At 54.5% G+C, this 14,366-nt stretch overlaps 1 protein-coding gene across 6 annotated transcripts in view; it reads left to right on the plus strand.

Moving 5' to 3' along the window:
* PLEKHA7 (pleckstrin homology domain containing A7) overlaps positions 1 to 8,655 on the plus strand; it is a 211,446-nt gene extending 202,791 nt beyond the window's left edge. For all 6 annotated transcript variants that reach the window (XM_058663296.1, XM_058663297.1, XM_058663299.1 and 3 more), the window contains 4 exons: positions 561 to 719; positions 3,129 to 3,262; positions 4,234 to 4,376; positions 7,344 to 8,655. In XM_058663296.1, the coding sequence (XP_058519279.1) occupies positions 561 to 719; positions 3,129 to 3,262; positions 4,234 to 4,376; positions 7,344 to 7,366 (459 nt within the window). In that variant the 3' untranslated portion in view covers positions 7,367 to 8,655. The remainder of the gene's footprint in view (positions 1 to 560; positions 720 to 3,128; positions 3,263 to 4,233; positions 4,377 to 7,343) is intronic.
* The last annotated feature ends 5,711 nt before the right edge of the window (positions 8,656 to 14,366 follow it).

The following is a 14,366-nucleotide window of genomic DNA, read 5'->3' on the forward strand; positions in this document are numbered from 1 at the left end:
TACGCAAATTTGGGTTTTTCCCTCAAGAAAACACCCATCTCAAACAAGATGCCATTTTACCCCCATGGCTCTGTCTGCCGCTCCGGCCCTGGGCTGTTCCTGCTGGGTCCTCCCCTACCCTGAGTGGGTGCAGGGCTGGCATGGCGTCCTGATGGGAACTCCCAACAGAAAGGCAAGTGCAGGGTCTCCCAGCGCTTGCTTGTCCCATCACCTCTGAGTAGATGGGACAGGTGCCTTACCCTAATGTTCTCAGGTTCTGTTAGGGGGTCACCCTCTTAGATCTGCTGAGACCCTGAAGTCGGAGGTCTCTGATCCATGCCCTGTTGAACTCAGTGAGGGAACTGGGGTAAGACCAGAGAGCAGACAGCGTCTGGAGCAGGCCACATGAAGGGGACAGGGACCCCCCTTTTCCATTCTGCATGGAGGCCTAGCACCAGACCCCAGGCCCTTCTTCCCAAAGACCCTATGCCCATAGGCCAGGCCTGTCCAAAATGGAGCCAGAGTGACACTTGGGCCAGGGAGGGAGTGGGCTGCATTTCACCCTCTTGTTCTGTTGCCAGTGGAAGCGTGAGCAGGAGTTTGACCTGCAGCTGCTGGACCGGGCCGTGCAAGGGGAGAGAAAGGACAAGGAGGAGGACGGCTGGCTGAAGGTGCAGGCCACGCCTGTGACCGAGCTGGACCTGGAACCTCAAGACTATGACCTGGACATCAGCAGAGAGGTGAGGGAGGGGCTTCCCTGGGGACTCTCCAGCCTGCCACCCCTCCCAGCTAGGGACAAGGCATGGCTCACTCGGGGCCCAGATGGCCCCCTGAGGCTGTGAAGGGAGCCCCAGTGTTTCAGTGAAAGCTCCGCACTCCTCTTGGGGTTGGTGGGCAGGCTGTCAACTGAACTTTCTTACCAGAAAAGTGGGTTGTGTCCACTTGTTCCTGCAGTTTTGGATAGGCACGATTGGGAAACCTGTGGAAGGTGATGCAGTAATTGTCAGATGTTCCCTGCAACAGCACCCGGGGTCGGGTGCCTGCAGACTGATGAAGCCGACTTGACCAATCAGACCTCCACCCCTGACTGAACATGCACACTACACAGTTCTGGGCTGAAGTCTTCTGGCGCCCTCTGGTGGTGCAAATGCATCATGACCGGACAGGCCGGGGAAAACAGGGACACCCTGGGTCTCTACCTGTCTGGAGGTCTCCCTGCAAGGGAAGAGAACCGAGGATGAAAGACTCAAGGCCAAGACCGAGGTGGTCCCCTGTGGGCAGCACTGAGCTATGTGTATACTCCGCAGGACTGTGGCTGCTGGCTTCACCCCTGTATCCCTAGCTGCCTGACACCAGGCCTAGCACACACTTTAGGGCTGCCATAAAATGTGCTGATGAATCCTGGGCTAAATGTATCACACGATGGGCCACAAATGGCTACCTGAGCCATCAGCACTGCGTCCCAGGGTCTGTATTTGCAACCTGGAGTCAGGAGACGCAGCCAGGAATCAAATCCAGGTGTTGCAGTACAGAACTAGGACACAGTATCTGCATTTCAGCCCCTAGGCTAAATGCCCACCCCTCCAGAAACCTTGCTACAAGGACTTGACCTGTCCTGTCACTTCTGGAGCAGAGAGGTCCTCACATGATGGGTGGATGTAGGTAGGAGCTCAGTCAACTGGAGGGGTCTGATGTGAGAACCAGTACCAAAGGGGAACTGGGCTGCTAGGCCTCCTGCTGCTGGAGGAGGGGCAGGTCCACTCACAGGCAGCAAGCTTGGCCAGCAGTGCCCACAGCCCACCTGGAGCTCCCTGGGCTGTGAGCACAGAGAAGGCTGTTAGGGCTCCAGGGCTTCACCAGGCCAGGCCCCAGCCTGTCCTCTTGGCACCCAAAACATATCCACAAGAGAAGCATCCACCTGCGGTCCTGACAGGGGAAGTGGGTCCTATAGTGTCCCTGTTGGCCTGCCAGCCCTTGGGAAAAGTCCCGCTTTATTGCTAACCTAAATCTCTCCTGCTACAATGTAATCTTCCTTCCCCTGGATCTGCCCTCATTGGAAATGAAACAGAAGAGGTTATTTCTTGCCATCATCCTGCCTAGTGAAAGGACTGGGAGGTTTAAATCTTAGGATGGCATTTGCCCTGGGATTGGGTTCAGCTTGTTCTTAGGAGCAGTTGAAGGAGGTCAAAGTTCACTTAGGCATCCAGAAGTTGCCTTCTGCATTCTCCAGCCGGAGCAAAAGTTCACCAAGCTGAGTTTGCTGCTGGGTTTAAGTGAGATACTGCTGAGGTGCCCTCTTGGGCCCTGACTCCCTGAAAGGCAGAAGCTACAGCCTGTTCCCTCTTGTCTCCGTCAGAAGAGTTCTGTAGAGAGAAAAGGCATTGTTGCTTCCTTCCGTCCAGCATCCATCCATCAGTGCCATGTCGTTGCCGTGGACAGCAAGAGACATCAGTGGCCGGAAACAGAACAGCGAGGTTGAGAAAACAAAGCCAGAGAAGGCTTTTAGAACGTCCAAGGGCTGAGTCACTAGAACCCAGTGGTGCACATTAGACACAGCGCCCAACATGTTCCTGGCTGTGGCCACATCCCATCCTACAGTGCCAGCATCTGGATGCCAGCTGCACTCCCAGTTCCGGCTTCCTGGGAACGGGCACTCTGGGAGGCAGCAGTGGTGGCGTAAGGAGTAGGATTCCTGCCACCTGTGTCAGAGGCCTGCATGGAGTTTCTAGCTACTGGTTCCAGCCTTTTAGGGAGGAAAAAAAAAAAAAACAGTGGATGGGAGATCCCTTTCTGTTTCTGTCAAATAAAGAACATGTCTAAAAGGCAAAGAAAAAAAAATCACCATTTTAAAAGAGCACTCCGGGCGTAGGAAGCAGTTGGCACAAGTCCCCCCCCCCACTGTGGGAGGCCCTTGTTGGGTTCCTGCAGCTGGAGATGTCTCAGGGACCTCTGGGACAGCACCCGGAGTCTGCCATCCCTCCTCCTGGCTGCTAGAGGATTCTCTGGTGCAGCAGAAAGAGCACAGGCTTTGGAGTGAGACCCAGGTTCAGATCCCAACTCCGTAACGGATGAGTGTTGTGTACAGGCCCGTTCCTTAACCTCTGTGGAAGCTGTTGGCGCCCTCTCAACCCTGCTGATTCTCTTCCCAGCTGGCCAAACCGGAGAAGGTCTCCATCCCGGAGCGCTATGTAGAGCTGGACCCCGAAGAGCCCCCCAGCCTCGAGGAGCTGCAGGCTCGGTATCGTAAAGCTGAGAAGATCCGCAACATCCTCACCCGGTCAAGGTCAGCCCCAGCTGCCTGGGTCTTGATAACTCCCAGGGCCCGACCTCATTGCTGTCCCAGCTATGCGGGCCCTGTCAGGCTGACAGGTGGTGGGTGCCAGGCCTCAGTGTCAGGCTCCCTGGTTGGAGAGAGCAGGCTGGTAGCCAGCATGTCACCAGTGAGTGAGCTTCCCCAGATCCTTGGGGAAGCACTTGCTCCCTTCATCTGTGCCCCAGCAGCCCTGACAAGTGCGGGCAGTGGAGCTAAGCATGCCCACATCGCAGACAAGGTTGGAAAGCAGCTGTGGCCATGCCAGCATTGGGGTCCATGCTCCCTTGCACAGACCACCAGACTGTAGGAGACACATTCTTGTCCTTACAGGGACAGAGACTTTTCCCACCTTTCTGGGTGCTGCCCTGGGATCCTGGGAAGGAGCTTTGCTGTCCCCCTAGGCCTCTGTGGCTTGGGCAGCAAAATCCCTTGGTGTGTAAGCCACTCTTTGAGAGCCAGGTTGGCCATTTCCTGTCTGAACCCGATGAGATCCTCTAGCTGGATGTGAGGCCTGTGGCCCTCCTAAAAGGGAAGCAAGACTGCTGTTGGAGTGACCGAGGGGGACACGTGCACACCTTTACCTGGGAGGAGGTCCTACAATTTCCGCCTCATGCTCCCCACTCCACTGGTCCTATTTCACAAGGTGTTGGGGACCCAGGGGTGCCTAAGACCCACATACCCCCCCCACCCCCCCCCCCCCGCAGTATGTGCAACCTGCAGCTGCCATCAGGCCAGGACCGGAGCAGTGTGGCCTAAGACCCACCCCCCCCCCCCCCCCTCGCAGTATGTGCAACCTGCAGCTGCCATCAGGCCAGGACCGGAGCAGTGTGGCCTAAGACCCACATCCCCCCCCCCTGCAGTATGTGCAACCTGCAGCCGCCATCAGGCCAGGACCGGAGCAGTGTGGCCTAAGACCCACATCCCCCCCCCCCCCCCCGCAGTATGTGCAACCTGCAGCCGCCATCAGGCCAGGACCGGAGCAGTGTGGCCGACCTGGACTCGCAGCTGCAGGAGCAGGAGCGCATCATCAATATCTCCTATGCGCTGGCCTCCGAGGCCTCTCAGCGCAGTAAGCAGGTGGCAGGTAAGACTGGGGCTGCCCCAACTCGTGGACGCTGCTCCCTGGGGCTCAGGCCCGACACAGCTTGGTCCAGGCCAGGGAGTCAGTAGGACGTCAGGCATCAGGCCTGTTGGCTGAGGGCCGGGAGTATGTGCTCCTGACCAGAGGGTAGTGTGAGCACAGTGGGGCTGGGGGGAGTGAGGACAGGCCCAATAGTATGGGGGGCAGGAGGTCCCCGAGAGGGGAAGAGGGTGTTTGGAATTCCTCTGTGATGGGGAGCAGAGAAGAAGCTTCTCAGCCTGGGTGCCAAACTCAAGTCTCTGGTATGATGAAGAGGAGGGTGCATAGCCCTTCCAGAGACGCCCATGCCACAGCCACAGTTGACTGTCAGTGTCCCTGTGCCAAAGGCCAGGACTTAACAGGCCAGTTGAATAAAGGCCTCCTACATAGGGTGGGGTCATGTGTGTCCACACGTGCTTGTGTGTATGTATGCACGGTGTGTCTGTGTGTAGGCAGTCTGCTGCCCCTGTGCACCTAGTCCTGCTGCTCCCCAGGGAGAGGCCACTAAGTGTGCAGGTGGCGCTGAGGGTATGGCCCTAGAGCCTTAGGTGGGCTCCTAGCCCCTGTCAGTCCTCCAAGCCTGGCCAGAGGTCTAGAAGCGAGAGCGTGGGGGCCCACAGTGCCCTGGGCTGTGTGGCCTGGGGAGGGCAGGGGCGCAGTCTCCGTAGGAATCCTGTTTGCCGTCCTGCATGCTGATCCTGCACAGTCCTAACACCTGTGCTGTCCTCACGCCCTCCGAGGACGCAAGGGATGGACTGAGGTGGTCTGCATGGGTGGCCAATGACATGAAAAACGACCAGCCACGGTGCCCCACCCTGGGGCCCTGGTCGGCAGCTTCTGGAGCTCCTCCTCATACCCAGGGTCCCCCCCCCCCCGAGTCAGGCGACCCCTTCTCACCTGTGCTTGCCCTGACTGCGGGTCTGCCAGCCTCTGCTTCCTTGCCGCCCGCTGACTCAAGGACAAACCAGCGCAGCCAGCAGCCTTTCCCCTTGCAGCTCCAAAGGCAGCCTTTGCTGTGGCTGTCCTCACTCACTCTGGGCTCCCTCTTCTGGCTCAGGGACCCATCTGGGAAGTGCATGCCCATCTGGGCCCGGTTCCCCAGCCTGCCCCCTCCCAGGCCAGGCCTCACCACCTGCACCCCTTGCCCACTTGCCGCGTGTGGTTGTTACTGGGGACTCTAACATACCGCTTAATTCCTGTGTGCCCGTCTAGCGCAGCACCTGGCCCTCCTCCCGCCTAAAGGCCCCCTGTCCTCCAGGACGGTGCCACCTTATCCCCCCTTAAGCAACGGACTCCACTACACCTTTGTCTAACAGCTGCCAAGTAAGAGCCCCCGTCTGCCGTGCCCCTCGCCCGGTGCTGAGCATGGCCTGCAGCTCCGCCCCGCCGCTCCCCGCGTGTGTGCAGCGCCACCTGCTGACCTTTCCTTCCTCCTTCCTTCTGCTTGCAAAGTGACCGCTGGGGGGACCTTCGCGACTGCAGGCAGGTGGGGAGGTGGTGCTTTATCCCTAACTCCATATTCAGTGGCCCCGACACAATGGAAACTGTGATCCAGGCTGCTGTGCCCCCTGAACTCCGTGAAGCCAGCACGGCACCCCCTCACCCTGATACTCCAGGGGCTGGCACTGCGATCCTGGGGTGGGAACTGGAAAAGGAGCTGCTAAAATTGAAGAGCTGTAAGACCAGAAAAAGCCCAGTTTACAGATAAGAAAACCGAGACCCAGGGAAGGGTTGGAGCTCACTCTAGGTCACACAGAATTGAAACAGAGCAGGGGGTGGTGGGGGTATTTTTAGTCACTGAATGCCTTGGGAAGGGCAGCCCAGGGCACGACCCATCAGCTTTGCTGAGTCCTGGTAGTCTGAGCCTGGTGCGATGGGGAAGGCTCCTGGTCCACAAGGCAGGAAGCCCAGGGTTTGGTCCCTTTTGGAGTGCCTGCTTGGCCTGGGCCTGTTGCCGTACCTGGACAGGGGGACTGGAAGCCTTGGCCTAGTACCTTCTGTGACTGTCCACCTCACTGTTATGTAGGCTTCTACCCACCTTTGTTTTTCCACTTAATCCTTAGCATTATTGAGTGCCTGCTGTGTGCCAAGCCTTGGGCAAAGCACCTGTTTTGCTTCACACAACCATGTGAATAGACCCCCACCCTCCAAGATCTCAGGGTCCTGTCTAGGGGCGGGGGCAGCTTATGAACTCAGGGTTTAAAACCCCTGTGTTGTGAGCCCAAGACCTCCCCAGCAGCTCTCAGCATCTGCAAAAGACAGTGAAAGGAGGGATGGGGAAGGAGAGGGCTTGTGTTGTGGGGTTTGGGGAGAGGGTGATGTTGCCCAGCCCGAGGAGCCCCAAGGAAAATGCTCCAGGCTGCAGGGATTTACCAGGACCTGCTATGGGTGTGTGGGTTTGCTCTAAAGAGTGTGAGGCAGTCAAGAGGCTCTGCTCACCCCCACCTCCGCGGGCACCCTGGGGCTGCAAAGGAGGTCTGTACAGCTCGGCTCAGAGCTGTCTGCATGGCTTCTCACTCTCCAGCAATCTTCCTTAGCTTGTGATCCCTTCAGCCCCTTTTAGAAAATGCACGGCCAGGCCAAGGGTGTTACTCGGAATCATTCAGTGGAAGAAGGGGGCAGGACCAGAGCCGAACCACGTCTTTGCTCAGGCCCTTTGCCCTTCCCAAGCAGGGGCCCAAGTGTCCGCTGCATTTCCTGGCAGTGGAGGAGGGGCTAGAGGAAGGCTAGGGCCCAGTGTCCATGCGTCTTGGAAACTGGTGTCCCCCAGCCGCGGCCGCATTGCCCGAGGTGCCTGCTCTGCTGCTCCACCTGTTAGCCGGCTGCCATCCTTTGTCGTACATGTGCGTGTGTAGATGCACCCACTGCCCACTCCCTGGCTGTGAGAAGGGCTCCTGCCAGCCTCTCATTGTCTGCTGTGCTTTTTGCCAGCCCAGGCAGCGGTGGACCCATGACCTAACGTGTGGAAGAGAAGCCTGGCACAGGGGCCCAGAGGAACGAGCCTCCACAGAGATCAACCTTCCCTGCCTCCATGGAGATCCCTTCCAGCTGGAGGAAGGAACAGCCTACCAACTAATGGACAGTCTGCCTAGAGCTAGGGCCTCACACACACCCACTTGTTGTAGTTCAGACTCCTTTTCACCTATGACAGAAGCACTTTGGATACTGTAACATACTGACACACTGTATCTTAGAATATGTTTTCTAACATTCAGCTCAAGGACTGATTGGCAAGATGAGGATGCAGGATTTTGTAGCTGAACATATAGATTCAGGTACTATTTGGGTGCGGGTGGGGGGAGAAGGGCAGGCCAAGTTCATCAGACTCAGGTGGCCTTTGGACTTGAGTGTACTTCCAGTGGAGAGCGTCTCGGGGTCGTCGGTGTGCTGTCCGGGAGACGGGGAAGCTTGGCTGCAGAACGCAGGTGTCCCTGGCGCCACCCGATGACCGGCTCTGGGTGATGCCCACCAGGGTGGTGCCACGGCCTTTGGGTGTGGCTCAGGGCAGCAGTGTTTCCAAGAGCTTTGGGTTCCCCATCCCTGAGATGCCCTCGGAAAGACAGCCTCAGTTTGCTTTAGTTTTAAGACATACGTTTTGAAGACCAGAAAAAGCAAAAAAGGGAGGGGTTAGGGGAAGCAACTTGGATTGGATCATAGCAATAAACTCCACACTAGGGGCAGTTGCCCAGAGCAGCCAGCCAGCCTGTGATGGCGACTTTTGTTGCCACTCGCAACACCAGGTCAGCTTTCCTAGGCCTGGGGGCTGGTGGCAAGAGGGCAGGCGGTGTGCCCCTGCCTTCTTTGCTGGCCTGCCACCCACAGGGCCACAGTGCCAGGATGTGACTTCCAGCCCGCAGGGAGCAGGAGGCCGCCAAGCCAGGAGCAGTGTCTGTGGTTCTTGGTTTAAGTCTTCTGGTGATATTCTGCATACGGAGGAAAAACAAAAGCAACCAAACTGCATTGGGTGGAGCCCCATTTTACATGAAAATGTGTTTTTGACTATGTTCAGAAAAAAAAAATCTTGACTCTATTTAGAAGTTGCTGTCTATTTTTAACTAACTCCATATGCTGCCAGTATCGACTTCATGACATTTGCCAAAATAAAATTTTATTTTTGCCTTTATAAGATTTTGTTGGGAAATGAAATGAATATTTTATAAGAAAAATTAATTTAAATAACAATGTAAAGGTTTGCAAAAAAAAAAAACCCACACGTGATGTCCACATTAAAATATTAACCTGGCTTATTTCTAGTTTCTGAATATGTTCTCTGGGGAGTGGCCAAGTGCTGGTATTCTTTCCTTTTCTCTGGAAGCTTTCCACTGTTAGCTCTCAGCCCCCCTTGCGTTCGTGTCTGAAAAGCTGCTCCTGCCCACAGTTCCTTGACACTTGACTGACATGGGGGCTCTGGGGCAGGGAATCTTGCTTTGGAGTCCTTGGCTGGGTTCCTGTCACTCCTCAGGGTGGTCCCCACCCCACCCAGGCCGGGAAGCTGCTGGGACTGTGGTCTCCGGTGTGGAGCTGGCTTGGCAGGCAGATGACAACCTAATCCTGGATAGCATGGGGACTGCCCCGGCCTCCTTCCAGCCCACACGCCACCGGCTCATTCCAGGGAAGTGGGTTAGTGACGGACCATTGCAGACGGGATTTGGATGTAATTCATTTTGACTTGTGATGTATGCTTGAAACGCAAGGCAAGTGGCCAGCTCGGTTTAGGGCTCTGTCTTTACGGTAGATTTTGTCTATTGCCAAGAGGAGCAGCTGAGGTGTGGAGTGGCTTTCCAGCTATTTTAACTCGGAAAGTTGATTCCAAGGCATTTTGAACAGGGGATATGGTTGCTTTTTTAGCTACTGGGTTTTTTTTTTTTTTAATTTTAAACAATACCCCTCTGTTTAGCATTCTTTGGAGCTGTCTCTCTAACAGACGAAAGAGAAACAAATGGTTCCATAACTGAGTGCAAAGGTCCACAACCGCCCACCCCCAAAACAAAACAGTACTAATAAAAAGCACAGCAGGCAATACCCATCCCACAGGGTAGCCATCTGTGGACATTTTATCCATGAAAACACATCAGAGGTTTTCCGTTTTGTTGTTGTTGTTGTTGTTTCTATTGGTCTCAGTTTGCATTTCACACATCCAGTCCTGTGTCCGAGGAAACGTGGCAACTCTTGGCTAGTGGCTATTTCCAGAATGTTCCCTTGGGGAGGATATGGGACCTGTCCTATACAAACTGTGACCCAAATTTCCGTGTACAGTGAGCGTGTCAGGCCCTTTGCCCTTAGTGGAGGCCATACCAGAGCAGAAGACGCCCGTTCATCTGGTCCTGTTTGCAAGGCAGCCTAAGTCCCAGCCCCTTGGGAGGACTCTGCACCCTTGAGGTCAGACAGGACTTTCTGTGAAAGTACAGGCTGTCCCAGCACCCTGCCGTGAGGGCAACTCTAGGAAGCCCCCCATGGCCCTGTGATTCCAGTTTCATTTTCTTACGGGAGACCACAGGCCCGAGTTCAGCCTTGAGCAGTGGGATTGCCATGGGCCAGGGGATGGGCTATGCCACTCCTGCAGCCATCTGTGGACCTCATTCCTCAGTTCTGTCTTTAGCCCAGTCCAGCTATTTGTCCAGCATGTCTGTCCGGCGAGAATCGCTATTTCAAGAACTGGTATAAGATGAGCTGTGGATAAAAACTTTTCCTAATCCCCACGTGGACATCTAGAAACACCATGACTCAACTACACACCCGTGATTATTTACATGATTATAGTTGTACAGGCCATGAGTATGTGTCAAGTAGACATGCCCAGACTCGTGACGGCACTAAAAACAAACATTTTGTTCCTTCCCATCGTTGACTTCCCTGCCTGTCCTGGTGTCCGTCTGTGGGAGTGTAAATCACAGCTAGCCCTTCTTCTCCCACAGACCCCTTGGCTGCCTTCAGGGGAGCTGGGCTCTCTAGAATTTTGCTGGCTGTTTTATGTGGTAGTCCAGAGTCAGGGGATCATCTGGAGACCCATAGACATCCTTTAGGGAACTTGATCAGGGCAGGAGCTCATTTTGGGCTCTTGGAATTCTCCACACCCGTAGTACAGTAGTCGGTGACAAGTCCTTTTGGATTCTTACCAAGGCAAGAAGCTGCAAATCATTTGTCTAATCCACGAACCACATCTCTGAGACCTGGCAAGCAGGTGCCAGGAGCTCTGCTTGCAACTCGGCAACAGACACCAGGGTGTGCAGGGGACCTGCCCGTGTGGGTTGTACACTGTTATGAAAAGAACAAAGAGGCCAGGCTGGGAAGACATGAAAACTGGCAGCCCCTCCCCACCCGGTAAACACGCCGTTGCTTTGCCGCCTCCACTCCAAAGGCTACCACTTTCATTGCTCCCCTAGCAAAGAAACCTTTCTTCAGAGCGAGTGGCGGGGTACAAAGGCAGAGTACAAAATGTGCACACATCACAGTCCCCGCAATTCTGTTTGAACAAGCGTATTGATTGGATCTGACCCTGTTACATTTTTTCCCTATTATTTGAAAAGGTGCATCTAAGTGTAGTGAATTGAACCGGTGCAGCTGAACTTTCCATGAAAACTTCTTGAGGTATTTCTTCAGTTCAAAGCTTTTGAATTTTAAAGGGCATTTTTAATATGAGTCTGTTGAGTATTCTCTGCCACAGCCCAACAAGGCATGTTAAATGCAGATGAGGCTGGAGTGGGGATGAAGATGGTGGTGGAGGGTGTGGACCAACCCAGGAGAGGCTCAGCTGGGGCGTTGGAGCAGCACACACAGGCTCTAGGAGAGACCCCTCTGTGCTCACTGGGGACCGCTTGGGCCACAAGGAAGAGGCTTCATGGCTGAGCTTTGCACTCACTGGGGCTCTTCCGGTGCAGCAGATGTGTATCCTGGAGGGCAAGGGCCTCTGCTTGCAGCTAGACCCTGTCTCTCCCACTCTGCCTCAGAGCTAGGGTGGATTAAAGGTGGCCAGGTGTCCTAGCTGAGATCCGGAAGTCAGATAGCTGCTCTAACAGTCTGCTGTCACACACCCTGTCCCTGTCCTACTTGGGAGCTGGAGAGCCAGTCACAGTGGCTTCCTCTGGGCTGCCTCTCCATCCCTAAGTGATCTGCTGGCTTTGGGCATTTTGCTGGTTGCTGGGGGTATCAGCAGGTTCTTTTCACCATCGTTGCCTGGGACCCTGGATTTATCCGTGACTCAGCGAGGCTCCAGTGACCCTCATGGCTCCCTTGTTGGCTCATTGTTGGTCATTTGTCTCTCTTGTCTGTGGAAGCCTCTTTGGTATAGAAAGCACTTCTTTTCTGGATTCAGAAATCGGGCTCAGAGGCAGAATTGTCCCTGGAAGGAACTGGACAATCAAGTCTGAGAAAACCAAGGGTTTGAGTGTCTATAGAATTCTTCTTGTGTGTTTGCCAGATCTATAGGCCTGTGGGAGTCATAGGGAAAAAAGTTTTCTGGGTCCATCTCTGCCCACAGTTCTAATTTCTGAGATCCACAGAGGTGTCCCATGTGTTCCCTGTGGGTTGTTCTGGCTGTCACCTTCAGGCTTTCCTGCTGTATCCTCTGAGGCTGCCCCTGCTGGTGGACACCAGGAAGGGCCCAGTGACAGGAAACAGCTGATTTCCTGGCTCCTGCCTGTTTCTGCTCACCCAGTTGCCTTCATGAGGGTCTCCCTAGTAGGTAGGTGGTGTGGTCCCAAGTGCATGAACCATTCCTGCTGCCTCCCAGGGTGTAAGTTAGCAGGAAGTTGGACTTGGGAGCCCAGCCAGGCCTCGCATCCAAGGCACTCCATCCCCATATCAGATGCAGGTGCCCCTGCAGTGATGCAAGAATAAGGTAAGAACCCCTCAGGGAAAAGGAAAGACATTGTGTGGTGTGGATTCTGGATCTCTTGAAATAGGGATGCCCTTTACTGAGCATGCTGGGGTCACAGGATCTGGAGAGAGGCCTGTGGGGAGCAAACAGCACAGTGCCCAGTGGCGGCTGTGCTCACAACGTAGAAGCTGCCTCTGGGTCTGGGAGCTGGCAGGCAGCATTGTCTGCTGAGTCCCACTGCACAAAGAAATGGGCTTTGGAGCTTGGACACCAGATTTGTCAGCACTGGGATGGGGATGCCATGCTGCAGTCATACTGATCAGGCTTGGGAGACAGATGGAGAAAAACTGGAATGATAATCCAGCTGCCCTTCCCATGGGAAGGATCACTGCTTTGTTGTGGGTGAGGAGGGGGCAAGCTTCTTTGGGCATCTTGAGCCCATACTGCTGTGCCAAGGTTTCCTCTCTCTCTAGACAGAATAAGATGGTACTGAGCGTCAAATGGTCCATTCCGTTCTATGTGGTCATCACTGGCTAGCCCCTCATCAGTGAGTTGATAGCGTGCAAAGGAGGCAGCCCAGAGCAGACTTCATGATCCAAGGCTCCGAAGCCAGGCTGCTTAGAATCAAGTCCTGGGCAAGGTTACCTTACCTTCTCACACCTCAGGTTCCTCTGCAATCAGGTAAGGATTGTACTATTACCTCAGTAGAGTTGTGGTAAGGGTTCAGTGAATACATAGTAAGTTCTGAGGTTCCTAGTCCCATAGGAAGCTGTAGGAAAAAATAGAGATTATTGTGCATTTAAGTTGTAGTCATTTAACATGTATCACATCCTTATTTATGTATTGGCGTCTTGCCTGTTTCCCTTCTGTGAGACAGCAAGGATCTCAGGCGAGATCCACAAAATTATCCCCAGTGTCCCGGACAATGTCAGCTGCAGAGGAGCTAGGAACTTATATTATGAATGGATGAATAAATTAACTCAGTGCCTGCTAGCCAGGGAGCCTTCTCTTTTTCAGATGACCTGCCTGTCATGTTTTATACAGCAGAGCCCAGAAAGGATTCCTGACTCCTTCTTTGTAAGTTCCTTGAACAGTAGGTAAGAACAGGGATGGCTGAACTCTGTTCCACTTATTCACTCTGTGACCTTGTGCCAGCACTCCCTTATGCTTCAATTTTCTCACCTGAGAATTGGGGTGTGAGAGCATGTCCTGTTGGTGGGACAACACTTGTTTGCTGTCCACTGTGCTGGCTTTACCCTTGCACTTGGATTGCTGAGAGCTGCAGGGCTAAGACTATTCTGTCATTTTCAAACTCTGCTTCCTTTCCCTATCTTGGTAAACCAGGCTTGGGATAATATGGCATCCCTTGCCCACGTTTCTTTCCCTGCACCCTGTCATTTCAGGCAGTTGGCTGCAGTGGGTAAAGCAATGGCCTGGAGCTTTTGAAGTTGGGGCTTACAAGGACAGGCTGCTGCCAGGCTAGGTGCTTGGGACAGGCAAGTCCTTGGAGACCTCCTCCTGCAGCCCTGCGGCTGTCCACCTAACATCAGATCAACCTGTGCACGTTCCTTTGATGTCAATCCCAAAACCAGAGCCTTGTACCCTGCTCCGAGGACCCGGGCTTTGAAGTTGCCCTATAAACTGAGCTTTCAGGAAGAAAGTTGTCTGTTGTGCCTCAGAGCACGGCTGGCCCTGTAAAGGCATGGGGAGTGCCGTGAACACCTGATAAATAATTCTTTCTGGGCCCAAGAAATATCCGTTCCATTTAAAGGGGAGAATTCCCTTGACCTTTTCATTGAAGTTCTGGGAAGTGCGGGCTGGTTAGAGAGGGCTCGCGTGTCTTCTCACCAAAGCCGCATGGGGCAGGCGGGGAGGTTGTCTGACAGCTGAGCTCCAGCAGGGCTGACTCCTGACCCCAGGTGCCCCCAGCAGACTGCACTGCCCCACACTCCTGCTCCCTACCCTGAGGCAGGGAGATTGGGCTCCCTTTGCAGGGTATTGTTCTCCTGTCCTACCAGCACCTGATGTGGTACAGGGGTGAGGCAAACAGGAATATGCCCTAGTTTCCCCCATCTGGAGGAGACCCTCAGATATTGGCCGAAACACACTACACACTTCACCGTACCAGGCCCTTGGCC

The sequence above is a fragment of the Ochotona princeps genome, chromosome 4 (assembly GCF_030435755.1).
Source record: "Ochotona princeps isolate mOchPri1 chromosome 4, mOchPri1.hap1, whole genome shotgun sequence".
In the NCBI taxonomy this organism is placed as follows: Eukaryota; Metazoa; Chordata; class Mammalia; order Lagomorpha; family Ochotonidae; genus Ochotona; species Ochotona princeps.